We start from the raw sequence: 14,604 nt of genomic DNA on the forward strand, positions 1-14,604 counted from the left end.
ACACAAAGGTGATTCTGAAATTCCCCAAAGATGTCATATATCTTTGGGGGATTTCATACATGGGCACAGTGGCCTTGTTCAGTCTAAAATATGTTTATAGTTGGCTCCAGAGGTGTTGAGATAGAATGAATCCAAGACAACTGATAGATGGATCTGTAATCAGGTAGTTGTTTGTAGTTTATTTCAGAGTTTTCTCCACTAGTCCTGGGGACCTTCATCTGGTATTTCCATAAGGCAGATGGGAGATCTGGAGGTCAAGTGGCAAGCTGAAGATATCTTAATGTACAAGAAGGTTTGCGTTATTTCTGATTTTATTAATTTCTTTGATGGTAGCTTCTCTTCTGAAGCATGGAGGAGTGATGTGGAAATGAACAGGCACTTATGGAAGAGGATTAGATCTTAAGGTAACAGAGATGGTTCTCACTGTTAAGCTGCGTGTCCATGAGTTGTGTGGCGACCTTGGCTCCAAACTAACAAGCAATACTCTGCCACTGGGAAGACCAGAGTCAGGGTGCTGTTCTAAGAGTTGATGCATTACAACCACAGTTGTGCTTGTGAACTTGCTTACGATGTTGTTCCTGGCAGATATCTTTAACTTAGTTTTCCCAGACTTTTTGGTATATTAAGCTGAGGTTAAGTGTGACATCAAGTGTTACTTTCATGTTGCAGAAATTTATTTTTAGTTTTCTATGAGTCTCATTGTTATTTAAGTGGAAAGTTGAAACAACAGCTTTGCTGGGGTTAGGAGATAGTGTCCAGTTTTCAAAGTAGTTTTGCAGTGAGCTCAGATCGTTTGTGGTGTTTCCTTAAGGCATGGTACTATCCTGGATGGTGAATGCTATGTCATCAGCATATAAACTTTCGACTAGCTGTTGGAGCAATTTTGCTTATGTACAGGTTGAATAGAACTGGGGCAAGGATAGATCCTTGCAGCAATCTTCAGAATGAACCTTTATTTTCCTATTGGAGAGCATTTACTCTAGTAGTTTTTTTTGGCAGTTGATTATTTTGGCTATTTTATATAGTAAGCCTTTCTTCCATATGACGTCATAAGCTGATAAGTCTATGAAGGCAGTACCTGTTTTCAAACCCTTTTGGTATCCACCATCTATGTGGGTTGCAAAGGCAAGGACCTGGCCACAGCAGCTTCTGCCAGGTCTAAACCCAGCCTGTTCATTGTGTAAGATGGCTTCTATTTTTAGAGAAATCCTAGAGATGATAGTAATCATTTCAAAAAGTTGTGAGGATCATAAAAATCACAGAGAATGGAATCTGAGAACAGGCAGTTGCTGACAAGTGGAAAAGCCTAAAAAAAAAAGTATGTTTTGTTACAGTTCAATAGTATACATTTCTATGAGTGAAACACAGCTTCAAATTTTTATGACATATCTATAAGAAAGTTATGGCTTGCTGCTATGCAATGATCTGACGTCACGATGTAGAAAATATTTCTTTTGTTTTTTTTTTGTTTTCTTCTCTCTGCTGCACAGCTGTCTTTTATAATCTTTACCACATAAGTGAAAGATCTTAAATACATCCAATCTATTTTAAATGAAGTGAGGAATTTTTTTCATAATGAAGAAAAACTTAATAATGAAGAGAAATCTATCAAAAAATAAAAATGTCTACTTTTTCAAGAGTGACAATCCTACCTGTTATATTTAGATTATACAGTAACAAAGCTGCTCTTTATGTCTGCATCTCCTTATACAGGGTGGCCCGTAAGTCATGAAATATTCTGTAGAAAGGACCCATCTTTGTGAAAATGAAAATGGCAGGCATTTATGGTATCTGGCTTTTTATAACTGATAAAAAAATCTCATGATGTTAAAAAATGTATGCAGTTGCTTCACAAAGATGGGCCGTATCTACAGCATGTTCCATGACTTATGAGCCACTATGTATTAATGCCACATATCTCTTGAAACAATGCAATTTCTAGGTTTTATTATAACCATTTTTAGATCACTGAATTTCAGGCAGTCATGTTATTGTTGTTGGATTTTTTTAAAAATCTCTTCATTATGCCTAATTTTCATGCGAGATAGCAGTGTGATACAACATTTTGAACAACAAAACCTCATGTACCAATGGCAAAGTATTTGGGTAGATTCTGTTCCTCAGGAAAGAAAGAAAAAAGCCTCTGGATGCACAAATGAATACTTTGCTGTTTCCATTACATTTCATTTAATTGAGGTTTGTAGAGATTATTCAAAATGCTACATCAAAACAGATAAACGAGAAATAAGCTGCTGCAGTGCATAATCATTAGAGGGAATTACAATTTTCAGAAAACAATGACAGGAAAACACAACAGAAAAAAAAAAGAAGAAAAAATCACTGAATTATTAAGAGGAATCTGCTTCAAGTTGCCTACACAATGGGTGTCTGAAAAGTTTTAGTAAAAGTTCCAAAAGATTAATTGGATCCAAGTTGCATCTATAGTTACAAATCAACTGGCTGGATTGCATTTCAATGTGATAATAAATTATGGGACATTCATTTAGGTGTTGTTGATCAAAGTGTCTGAATTAAGACATTCTGACCAAATGAGGCTTTCCTCATGATACTACTATAATCAGATATGCCCATTTCACATACCAACACAAGAGAGAGAGAGAGAGAAGCACAAAATATCTTCCTGACCAGAAGTCTCAAAGGCTCTACTTTCCATGCTCATTCTATACGAGGGAGAGAGTCTTGAATTTACCATTTTGAAGTAATGGTAAAGGCATTGTGTTCTAATTAAAGTTATCAATAACTGCACAAGAAACTCTTAGATGGTAAACTTATTTTATCCTTTTTTTTCTCGATAAAAAAATGATTAGCAAAACAAGTGTTCTCTGCCAGGTTGGCAGCAAAACGACCTAGAGGAAGACCAAGATATAGGTGGATTGATACTGTACAAAGTGCTTTGGACGATAGAAATATAAGATCTGATAATGTTGGAGTCTTGACAAGTAACAGACTGATTTGGAGGAAAATTGTAGATAGGAAATTAATAATGATGTAATTTTTTCATGTAGTACTATCATATCCTGTACACTCCTTGAGGGTACATGGCAGGAATTTGATGATGATGATGATAAAAAAATGAATCATATCTCAAAGACTTGGCTTTTATTCTTCCTAGGTAAAGACCTAAAGAGTTTGATGGAAAAAGAAATTACTTAAAAATTACATAAAACAATCTCTTCCACTGTCCACAGATAAACTTTTCAAATTGTGTAAAATGGAAAATACATGCTGAACCAGTGACTTCGACAACTTGGTAATTTTATAAGATATAATTGTTAGAAAAGTAATAATGTTACTGTAATGAAAGAAATATTCTAGAAGATATCAACTGAAACAAAGCAATAGTCTTGTTAATAAGCTATAATAATACTCTTATGGTATAATCCTCAGAAAAGAATTTCACTTGCAAAACTTATGAGAGAGAGAGAGAGAGATGCATGCAAACAAAATTGGGATAAGATACAATACACAAGACAAAAAGGAAAAAAATGTAAATATTTTACTGTATAAGAATATTCAATATTACTTTATATCTCATAGTTGAGAACTAACCTCAGATCATTCATTTTAGGATAAGAACAAACCCGCAAAGTTTTGGAATTAGAACCAATCGCATATAGTTGTCCACTAGGATGAAACTCTGCAGCCCTGATTGCTTGTGCATCCTCCAGTCGTGTAACTGTGATAAAATGAGGTTTTTTCCCATCTGTGACATCGCCACCACCTGATTTGGCAACATTCTGGCCTGGAATATGCTAAAATAAAATTAGGTGAAAAAAAAAAAAGATTCTTCAACATATTTCATATGATTAAAAAAAAAAACTTTTTTATTTTATGATTTTTGTATTAATAAACTATTCTATTATTTATGTTTCCCATATTTTGGGAAAAGTTTTATGCAACCATATTATTCAAATTAGGCTGATTTTTAAGAGCAGCAACAAATTCTAAAAATAGTCTTTCTCTTCTAAATTTACTGTGATCGAGCATGGTGGTCTTTTTCCAACTGATTCTGTGAGCTGCGTCCAAAGCTAGTCTGCAAGATGTATATTTCATGTTCTTCCATGCAGATGGTAACTGATCTTCCTGTCTGTCCATAGTAGGACAATTTGCAGGAACAAGGAACTATATACACCTGGAAGAGAGAGAGAGAGAGAGAGGAGGAAGTTTGTGTTTAGTAGGTAGATTTAAGGGTAGATAGTTTTAAGTGGCTCTTGAAAGTTGTGCAAAGATTGTATTTCTTTTAAGATTGACTATTTTTTCTGATGTGCCTCAGTCACTATTTTTCTGATACTGTGGCCATCACGTTCATTTTGTCAGTGCACACAAACTGTTCTGAACTCTGGCTGAACAGATTTTACTAAAGTTTGGTACTCAGGATTACTAAAAAAATTGGTTGAGCACTCTCAATTTTCATTTTAATTCATTAATTTGCACAAACACTAAATTGGAATTATTGCAGTTATATACTGCAATAATTCCAATCTGGCTAGATGAAGTTTAATAAAACTTGGGATTTAAGATGTACAAAAGAAGATGTTAATATCATTCAATTTTATAATAAATTTAGTTTAATCCTTTATCCAAGTGTGTGCAAACAAAGTTTGCGCCTGAAAGTATCTTCAGGACTGGGGTAAAGTGGTACAACACCGGGCGACTCCTTGCAAAGGTGGAGCAAGCTACCAACACTCCTATCTCAGTATCTCCCATAATGCAAAACACATCTCCTTGCGGATATGTATAATGTTATGCATTACGGGAAGGGCCACTACCCAGGCTAGTTTCGACCTTTATTGAGGTCTCTTCAGTGGGAGCCAGGCCCAAGTGGAGATACCAAGGCAGAAGCATTAGCAAGGTCATCTCCTCCTATACGAGTTACCAAACGGCATGCCACCTTTTTATTAAATTACTCTGGATTTAGAGAAAGATGTTGAAAGTTTATTTTTCACTTGGTCAGACTATAATAAATTTAGTTTAATCCTTTATGGGTAGTGGCCCTTCCCGTAATGCATAACATTATACATATCCGCAAGGAGATGTGTTTTGCATTATGGGAGATACTGAGATAGGAGTGTTGGTAGCTTGCTCCACCTTTGCAAGGAGTCGCCAAATGTTGTACCACTTTACCCCAGTTCTGAAGATACTTTCAGGCGCAAACTTTGTTTGCACACACTTGGATAAAGGATTAAACCAAATTTATTATAGTCTGACCAAGTGAAAAATAAACTTTCAACATCATTCAATTTTAGTTTCAATGTTATTTTTATTAGCAAAATGATGTGAAATGTTTATAATTCTGCAGGCTGAAGGGAATGTAATGACATTTGCCATTTAGGATCTCCATTAAAATTTTGTCAAGCAACAACAACACTGGTTGAAATCGAATCATTTGTAGTGGCAAAATTAGACAAAATTATATGATCCAAGTATACAAGCCAAAAATGACGTATTAAATTTTTACAACAGTAATAGCAATAACACTGGAGAGAGTTCTTTGAATAATGCAAATTTGATTGACATGGTAGTTTGCATGAAAACAGCAGAATTTCAACAACTGAAAATTTTACTCTGAAAAAATTTTAAACCATGTCTATAAATAATTATTAAAACCTGATTACAGTGTGCATTTGGCCATATGAACATGGTGATGCAGTACATAATTTTCATTGTAAAATGAAAACAAGTTTAAAGACAGGTTGAAAGAGGATTATTTCTTTGAAATTCTGTTTTCATTATCAAAATAATTGAAATGATAATTTCATGCTGGCTTGTTGGAATTTAATTAATTTGGTATTTAAGATTATTAAAGTTCACTGTGAAAACAGCCTGATCAAATGGACCACTTGATACAGTAGATTCTGTATCAAGTAGTCCATTTGATACAGCTGGTTTTGATAGTGAATGGTATCATTATATAAAATGCACCAATTTTTATGACAGTTTATAATAATTTCCATGCTGTTACAAACACTAAGAGGAGGATTTATGTTTACATAAATACAATTTGAAACTGTTGAGAGATGAATTTTCAACTACTGACATTTCCATCATTTTAATGAAATCCATATAATTATGTCTACGACAAATTTAGGGTATTCAAAGGAGAATACTGAATGGTTGCAGTTTTATAAAAAAAAAATAAAAATAAAATAAAATTAAATGAATAAGCATTAAAGTTACTTGGTTCTATTGCTGGACAGCATATGCTGAATGTTGCCTTTAATTCAGCAGCAGAAAATAACACACCAAACTCTGGAACATCTCTACAGATACTGAATGCTAACTCAATGGTGGATGTAACCATATACATACATATGCAAAATGATTGTCATATTATTACAATATTTTTATTAAAGATTATTTTTATTATATTCTTGTTTTCATCTTTATTTTATATACCAACTACACTGCATACAAATAGCTCTCATATTTTACATGCAGAAGGTTGTTTGCTACACTTTAGTAAAATAAAGATAAAAGCATGAATATAATTTGTTGTCAAATAATTTCTTTCATAGCAAAAAAAAAGAATGACAATTACCTGGTTCTCTAATCTAGAATACTGTAATATGGTGATTACAGTGTTATTATTAATATTACTGACCTTCCACAAGGAGAGATATGTTCACTTACAGTGGCAACTGTATTATTATTATTACATGACACCTCCAGGGAGTTCTAAGACTCATCGAGGGATGGCACCTACTCTACATCTCTCCATCATCATCATCATCTACACCAGCGGCACCTACTGCCTACCACCACCACTAGTATTTTCACAGACAATCACAAACATCCATGCCCATGGTGGGATTCGAGCCCACAGCCTTTTGGCTGGAGAGTAGATATGCTAACCACTCGGCCGGCTAAATGAATGAATTATATTAGTATAATAACAAGAGACTCTGTAGCTCAGTCGGTACAGATGAACCCCCATTGGTTGGAAAGACCTGGGTTCAATTCCCATTCATGACATGAGGAACCTTTATGTCTGGTCTCTTTCGACTAAAGGCGAGTTAGCCAGTCTCATAAGGAGGTAAAGGGTTTTTTCTCCCGGAAACTCGAGTTTTTTGTCCCTCAGAACAGGCAAACGGGCATATGAATACACACACACAGATCTAGAGTCATGAAATACATACTTAATCTCTCATTAGAAGGGCTCAACCTGTCCTAAGGGACGGTGAGGAAAGGAGGAACCTACACAAAATAAGAGTATAACAACACATAACAGACTTGAAAAAAAAAAAGTTTAAATGAATATACATTTTTTTTTGGCATCTCCACTGTTCCACTAACAAGTCGTGGGTTTGAATTCTTGCATATTTATCAGCCTTACACAGTGGAAGGTTTTCAGTGACTAGTGTGAGACTACTACTGGCTTGAAGTATAGTATTTGAAGTTTTAGTTTTCTGATTAGAGAAGTTTTCTGATTACTTTAACAAGCAGTCCACCAACAGTTCTACTAAATGTATGATCAGTTTATAACTTGGTGAGTAGCAAGTCAGACATTTGGTCTGTTTCGCTCATTAATCCACTAATTTTTAATCATTTTTTTTAAAAAAAAATCTGAATATGCATTGCTAATAGTGAATTATAGAACAAATCTATTTTCAGTAATTTCATAGAAAAATGTGACTAAAAACTCCATTTCTGGTAAGAAAATGGAAAAACTAGCAAAAAATGAGTAGCACTTCTAGTGTCTGTAGAATTGCAAACTTACAAATCTAGTGTCTGTATGTTTACTTGTTCTGAGAGACGAAAAACCCTCTATCTCCGTACGAGACTGGCTAATTCATCTTTAGAAGATAGGAAGATTGCCAAGAACTACAGTATACAAACTGAGAACTAAACGTTTTGTGCTGTTCACCATAACTACATCTGTCCGCATATAAAACACACTTTATAATAATACAATGCAAATTATAAACAGGAAACATTTCGTTTGTTTTATTCAATATGGCCCACCAAAATGAATAAAAAGTGACGTAGTTATTTTCATGAGTTCAGAATTCGGTAAGACCAAACCGAAGTTAGATTGCGTACTATATTTTTCAGCAACATTAAACTAGAACAATATCACAAAGCGAAACTTGAACAATTCGAAAATGGAAGTTCAGTGCAGGTGCTTATGTAAAAGTAGGAGTTGCACATTGGCAAGAACCGTATATCGGCACTTGGCTTAATTCCCACGTAACCATAACACTGTTAGCCATGACCCCCGGCGCATCACTAATTACACTTAATTATTACCATTCCCAGTTCGCAGTGTTCCCACATACAGTTACTTCAATAGTACGTTTTGAAAAACGATAACAAAAACGCATTAATTTCTGTCTACGGCACACCTGAAAGAAATAAGTTAATTATCTTGTTCAAAATACAACAAATTCGCACAATGGCATAATCATTATCAGTCTCTGTTCAAGTTCTGGTTACACCCATTCGTAAGTGATCTTTTTATGTCCGTCACGTTAAAAAAAATACTTTTTAAAAAAGTAGATTTTGGCATACTTTTCATAGTTCGTATATTTTCATACACAGCTCTAAGTAAATATAACTAACTCCTTATATATATAGTCATGTCAACTAATGCTAAACTAGAGTAGGTTAAAATAAAGAATGACCACGACATACACAAGCGAAAGCAATACGACAGCAATAAGAAAAACAGAATGAAAATACAGTATTTAAACAATAAAAGAAACAAATTGTACTAATGATGAATGATAGACAACAGTATCATAATGACGAGAAACTAAAAAGAACAAGGCTCAAAGAAAATTAAAATTTCTGATCACAACAACTGAGGAAAAAAAGAGCAAGGATCGGGAGTCTTAGTCTAACTAATCTGCGTTCCATGACCAAACAAGATCTTTATCAATTCATTTCAGCTGGATTAAAACAGGATGATAAAAAGCATCCACCTTTAGATTTTGCATCCTTGCCGCCTTCTTTCATAGTTGATAGTGATTTGCATTCATTATGAAGACAACACCATGTTAAAGTAATAACTTTATTTTAAATTAAAGATTTTACTCTAACACGGATTATAATGAGAAGACAATGTGAACTCGTTCGCACATGAAAAAAAAAAAAAAAATCAGCGGAAGCATAGATTGAAAAGCAACAGGAAATTACCATAATTCAAAATCAGATTTTGTGTGTGTTGTTTTGAAAATGCTGAAACATGATTGATATTAAAATATAAATAGTTGGTAGAATTGAGACTATTCAAGAAAAAGTAAAAGGCAATTCAGAAAGAACTATATACAAATTACATAAACAATAGTAACATTGTTGGTGAATGGATTTTTTTCATATTTGTTTTCGGAATTAATATATTAGTGCTCATCATTATTAAGGGGGTTCACCCATAGCAAAATAACCGTAATTAACGATCAACAAAATGGCATGTCGTTCATTCACCTCATCACCCAGCAATTTAAAAGCTGTTTCCGAAGTCGCACACAAACGTTCGAGTGTTATTGCGGTTGCTTTGTGCCTTTGGGATTAACAGACCTATATTCTGTACAGCTTGTTTCCTTGAATGAAAAATTTGAATCCACATATTCATATTCCCCTTAAGAATATCTGCACGGCATTCTTGTTAGCATCTCATGATATTAAAAGTGGTCAAGAAATGAGTAATTACGTAACTATCAAAGCAAAATATTTCAAATCTATTAAGGACGCGAATTAAATTTCACAAACATTTATAACAAAAAAAATAATGTTTTTTTTTTTTTTTTAAGTTCTCAATCTGGAAATAATATTTTACGTTTGCCCAGCACTTACGCAGTTTTACATGCTATTTTTTAAAATCAAATACTGATGAAGCTTTATTTAACTTTTTTATAATTTCATTTGGTTACTATAGTCATTATCAGCATTATTCTTTGTTTAATTTAAAGATGTTACAATGTTTGCCATGCCAAACTCGCACTCATTCTTCGCACTCCCTCAGCTTCGGGCAATGCATTCCACTCACCCAATAGGGGAAGGAAATAAATAAATAAAAAGCCCTACTCCAGACACATTCACCGCACCTTCAAATACGACTACCAAAGAGAGATTCGCACACTCTCTCCCCTTCTACCCTGTGGAAAGGGAAGTGAGTACGCCCATACATGTGTTCATTTTATACCTCTGCGTATCATACGACTGATATCATACGATAAACTCATAACTATAGGCTTCCTACAGCGGAAGCAGACTTAAAAACCGGCATACATATAAAGGCTACTCCGAACAAGGTTTCGTCGATAGATTCTATTTCGTATAAAAGATATTTAGTATTGTAGTGAGACTAGAGCGCACCTATCTCACGATTAAAATAGTATTAAAATGTTAATGTTGCGAAAACATTTAAAATTGCTATATATTATATGCATAAGTCACCAACAAACGTATGTGTGGTGGTGGATTAGTGACGCGTGAAGGTGAATTGCGCAGAGCCCCGTAATCTTTTTATTTATTTTATTTTTTTTAAAATTTATTAAGCACTGCACTGTTGAAGATATCTAAGTAACTTTCTGCAAAAAAAGGTGCGGAAGAGAAGGGAACAGTAGAAACAGTATGAGAGAAGCTTACTAATTAATGTTTTTCCAAGACAGACTAAACTAAATACGAGAAAGAAGTGAATCGGAATCCGTGGAAATGGATATTAAAGATTATACAGGGTTATTCAAAACACAAATTGTCATAAAAATCGTTTAATGTGTTTATTGGAAATGTAATAAATACTACTAAATAAAGAAAGGGCGGTTTGTTTTCGAATTGCATTCTTAACATTGCCTGTTCCAGTTATAACACCGTCACCTCGAAACTTTTTTTTTTTTTTTTTTTTTGGAGTGGGGGTCTTCGAGTTTCGTAGGAAGTTACAAGGAAGAAGTACTGCATATATTGTTTTCGTAAAGTTGGCTGGTTAGGTCTATGAAAGTTTTGTTTTTGTTTCTCAATATTGCAACTATTTATACCAGTGGGAACGAACGTTTGCGAACACAGCTGACTGACAAACAGGAAAGTTTTCCGAACATAAACATACGCACGCACATACAAAAGCTGTGTTCAACGAAGTAACCGAGAAGTGAACTCTTTTTCTCTATAATCACACACTGAGTCATGGTAAAGGCCTTCCAGTATAATGGCTGCTTGTACATTTCCTTTTATGTATATATAAAGAAAGATTTACAATCTTATGTACAGACCTTGAAACAGCAAACTGCAATATTTTGTTCCTAGTATCGCCTATTAGACACGGTTTCTGTCATTTAAGGAAGCGATAACAAATTTAAAACTCCTAATGCAAGATTGCACAACAGTAAATCAGAAATATTAAATAAAAGTGTCAACTTTTTTTGGAAATCTTTATATGAAAGGTAGATTAATGAATATAAGTAAGTACTGCGTTATTATTATAACCAGTCGTGGGGGGGGGGGTCGAAATACCCACACAACTGACTGATGTTCCAAGCTTAGTATTTAGACAGACGTCACAATTTAAAAGGAACTCCAACTGATTTACTGACCATTATTTCATCAATTGTTTCATCAATACCAGATAAATAAAATCCACGAACCCCAAAACATGAGCAAAAACAAATTATTTGGAAGCACGAAAAGTATTTCGTTCCCACCTCTAGCTTACTCTGTCTATTTTAAATCGGATGAATTCAGTACAGGACTGGTGTTCGGGCAGGCAGAACATCGAATTAACACTAGCCATAGCATCCTCTGGTTTAATGCTATGTTCTAATAGAAGCACCTACAAATTTAGACACGTCTTCGGAGAAAATGCTTAAGTTGTTCCTCATCGTCCACATCCCAATTACGGATTTTCTATGGGAAAACGGTCATTAAAAACTTATATAGAATCATACTACTGCAATAAATGTTAACCTTTGAGACTCTTGCGACTACATACTATATATATACGTCATGCTCCCAACGCTCAATTGTTTTTGAATTATTCATTCATGACACTGATGGTAGTCTATGAAAAATAAACCAGAATATTTATATCTAATTTTCATTTTTTCATTAAGTTTCTATGGTCCTGGTTGTCCGAGTGGGTAATATTCCACTGTAACTAGCAGGCGGGCTGTGGTCAGACACATTACGGCATGGACGTTGATGAATTTCCTTCCGCATTCGGGGAGAAACCGGAAAGGAGAACACACGCAATTTACAAACAAATATTACATTACAATCGATATCTCTATATTGGTCTCATAAGATGGGTGCCTGCCTGTATGAGTCTCATGGCTGACGGTGTATCATCATGCGTTAAATAAATAGTATTGTTTTCTCTCCCATAAAAAGACGCAAAACGAACAGAAACACGCGCAATTACATAATTGTTTTAGGCGTAGAGTGGATCTGTCATAATGTGGCCACCTGCGACGAGTTATGAAACTTTATGGCGGTGGCATGTGATGATAAGATAATCTTCACTGTATGTACAATGTGTAAGAGTCGTCCAAAAAAAAAAAAAAAGAATCATGTCGACCCATTAAATGCGAATCAATAACAGAAATATCAACTTGGCATTAAAGCACTATTCAGTAACGATAAAAAATATATTTTTTTTTAGTGTACGCGGTACGATGTTGTGAAAGAAAATAATGTTCGTATTTGAAAATACTTCTCCACTGAATAAAAACAAAAAATAAAAAATTAAGTCTTGTGTAATAAGGAAATGACAAAACCTGAAGCAACGCCACATACAGACAAATGACCCATGCTACTAGCCGTAGAAAAGGCAACAATTCTGCGACCTAAGTGTTGATTATTTCTTTAGTTTTGTGAATCCACCTTATCACCCATGAGCAGTACTTGAACACACAACAACGTGTTCCTAGTCATAGAGAAGAAATGATACGACCAAAGTGTTTATTACTTTTTTCAGTCTGCTGAGTCGCCTTTTGTTTTTATTAAAGCACATCTGTGGCAAGCTCGGCAATCAAACTGATTGCCAGCATCAGTTTGATTATAATAAGTTCATAATACCACACTCGTATTATCCTTGACATTTTTTTTTATTATTCTTTTTTGCAGGAAGAGCGGATACAGTGTCACAGGAAATATGAAAATAACCTCTGCTTTTATGTTACTGTAATCATTAAACGCTTCAACATAAAATGCTAACCTTTTAAACCCGATGGCATGTTACAGAGTCATCTGAAATAAGTTGGAATTCAAAAATACGTCTAAGTGTTCAATTATGAATATCAGGATATCGATATAGCAATCACCTGGGACTGTTTTCCTGGCAGAAAATGTAGTAGTCATCCTCTTTATTCGAAAAAGAAACCCCAAATAATCTGACAAGCAGAAAATTTGGCTGCATCGTTTAGTTTCGAAAAGCTTCACCAGATCTGATATGCTTGCATTCCATCACAGATGTGCCAAAATTTAAACTCTAACTCATTTGAAAAAACGAGTCTTGGCTGTTCTAAACTCCACTTAGCATGTTCCTTTGCCAATTTTAAAAGTGAATAATATATGCCGTTCACCAACCGACCTTAGCACAATACTAGTTACAGTGACTTCTACATCAAGTTTCAGGTAATTTAAAAGTTGCCCTGCGATTTTGTAGTAGTAATAGCACTCCTAAAATGTTTCAGATGAGCTTGTAGATGGTGCAATAGTGAATGTATTATACAATCAACTATTGATATTCCATCATGGTAGTGATAACAGTTGTGAGTTTCTCTTTGAGTATTTATTCCCAGTAAAAGCGGAAGTTACACGTTTTGTATAGGTTGAATTTCTTAGCATTGTTGTATGTAATCAAAGAGAAAAATGCTGACAATTAACTAAATGAACCACTTAATTAAAGTGTAGTTTTCGGGAAATGGGTTATCCAGTCTCACATGAAGGTGGCAGCAGGATTTTTCACTCAAATCTCAGATTCTTCAACCTCGCACTGATAATTACAGCAAATTATGTTAAGAGGATTAACTGCAATTTGAAATCGGCTACTTCAATGACATTGCTTTTAATAATTAGTGATACTGCAGTTATTATTTGAAATTAAAAAAATAATAAAATAAAACAAAATTTCATTCTCGACAAATATTTAGCCCACACAAGTCATTGATGTGCTTACTGCAGGTTTTGCAGCCTCTCTAGGCAGGGGAAGGGAGGGGGGGGGTTGATACTTGAAATAAAACAAAAATGTTAATAAATTGCTGAAATCAGTTGAATAACGATACCTGTACAAGTATTTGCATATTTTACTTTTAGCGAATAAAAACATCTAACTATATTCTAAATTTTGCCGAGAATGGTTGAACAGCGCGATTAACAGAAGTTCTGCAGGAAAAAAAAAAAAAAAAAAAGGCAATCAATCAATCTTTATTTTAGCAACCGGTAATAGATGAATTTCATAGAACCACGGTAAACAACCTACGAATAAACTACGTTCGAAATATGGTCAACTGAACGATGCAACTTCGGGGTATGCTATCCTTTCGTTTTTAGTTCGACTGTAAAATTCAGACCGCTATGCTCAAATTTGGTTAAAACCGGTTGCATGCTATCTGTAGAAGCATCTGCGAAGAACAAAAATTAAGTAAGGAACAA

General features: G+C 34.4%; 1 protein-coding gene across 2 annotated transcripts in view; it reads right to left on the minus strand.

The window, feature by feature from the left end:
- Positions 1 to 14,604, minus strand: part of LOC150098417 (WD repeat-containing protein 47-like) — a 218,361-nt gene that overhangs the window by 79,420 nt on the left and 124,337 nt on the right. For both annotated transcript variants that reach the window (XM_090404658.1, XM_090404657.1), the window contains one exon: positions 3,571 to 3,773. In XM_090404658.1, coding sequence (XP_090260784.1) covers positions 3,571 to 3,773 — 203 coding nt within the window. The remainder of the gene's footprint in view (positions 1 to 3,570; positions 3,774 to 14,604) is intronic.

Source organism: Typopeltis vanoorti, chromosome 15 (assembly GCF_054136105.1).
Source record: "Typopeltis vanoorti isolate ZY-2024b chromosome 15, IOZ_Tvanoo_1.0, whole genome shotgun sequence".
Lineage (NCBI taxonomy): Eukaryota > Metazoa > Arthropoda > Arachnida > Uropygi > Thelyphonidae > Typopeltis > Typopeltis vanoorti.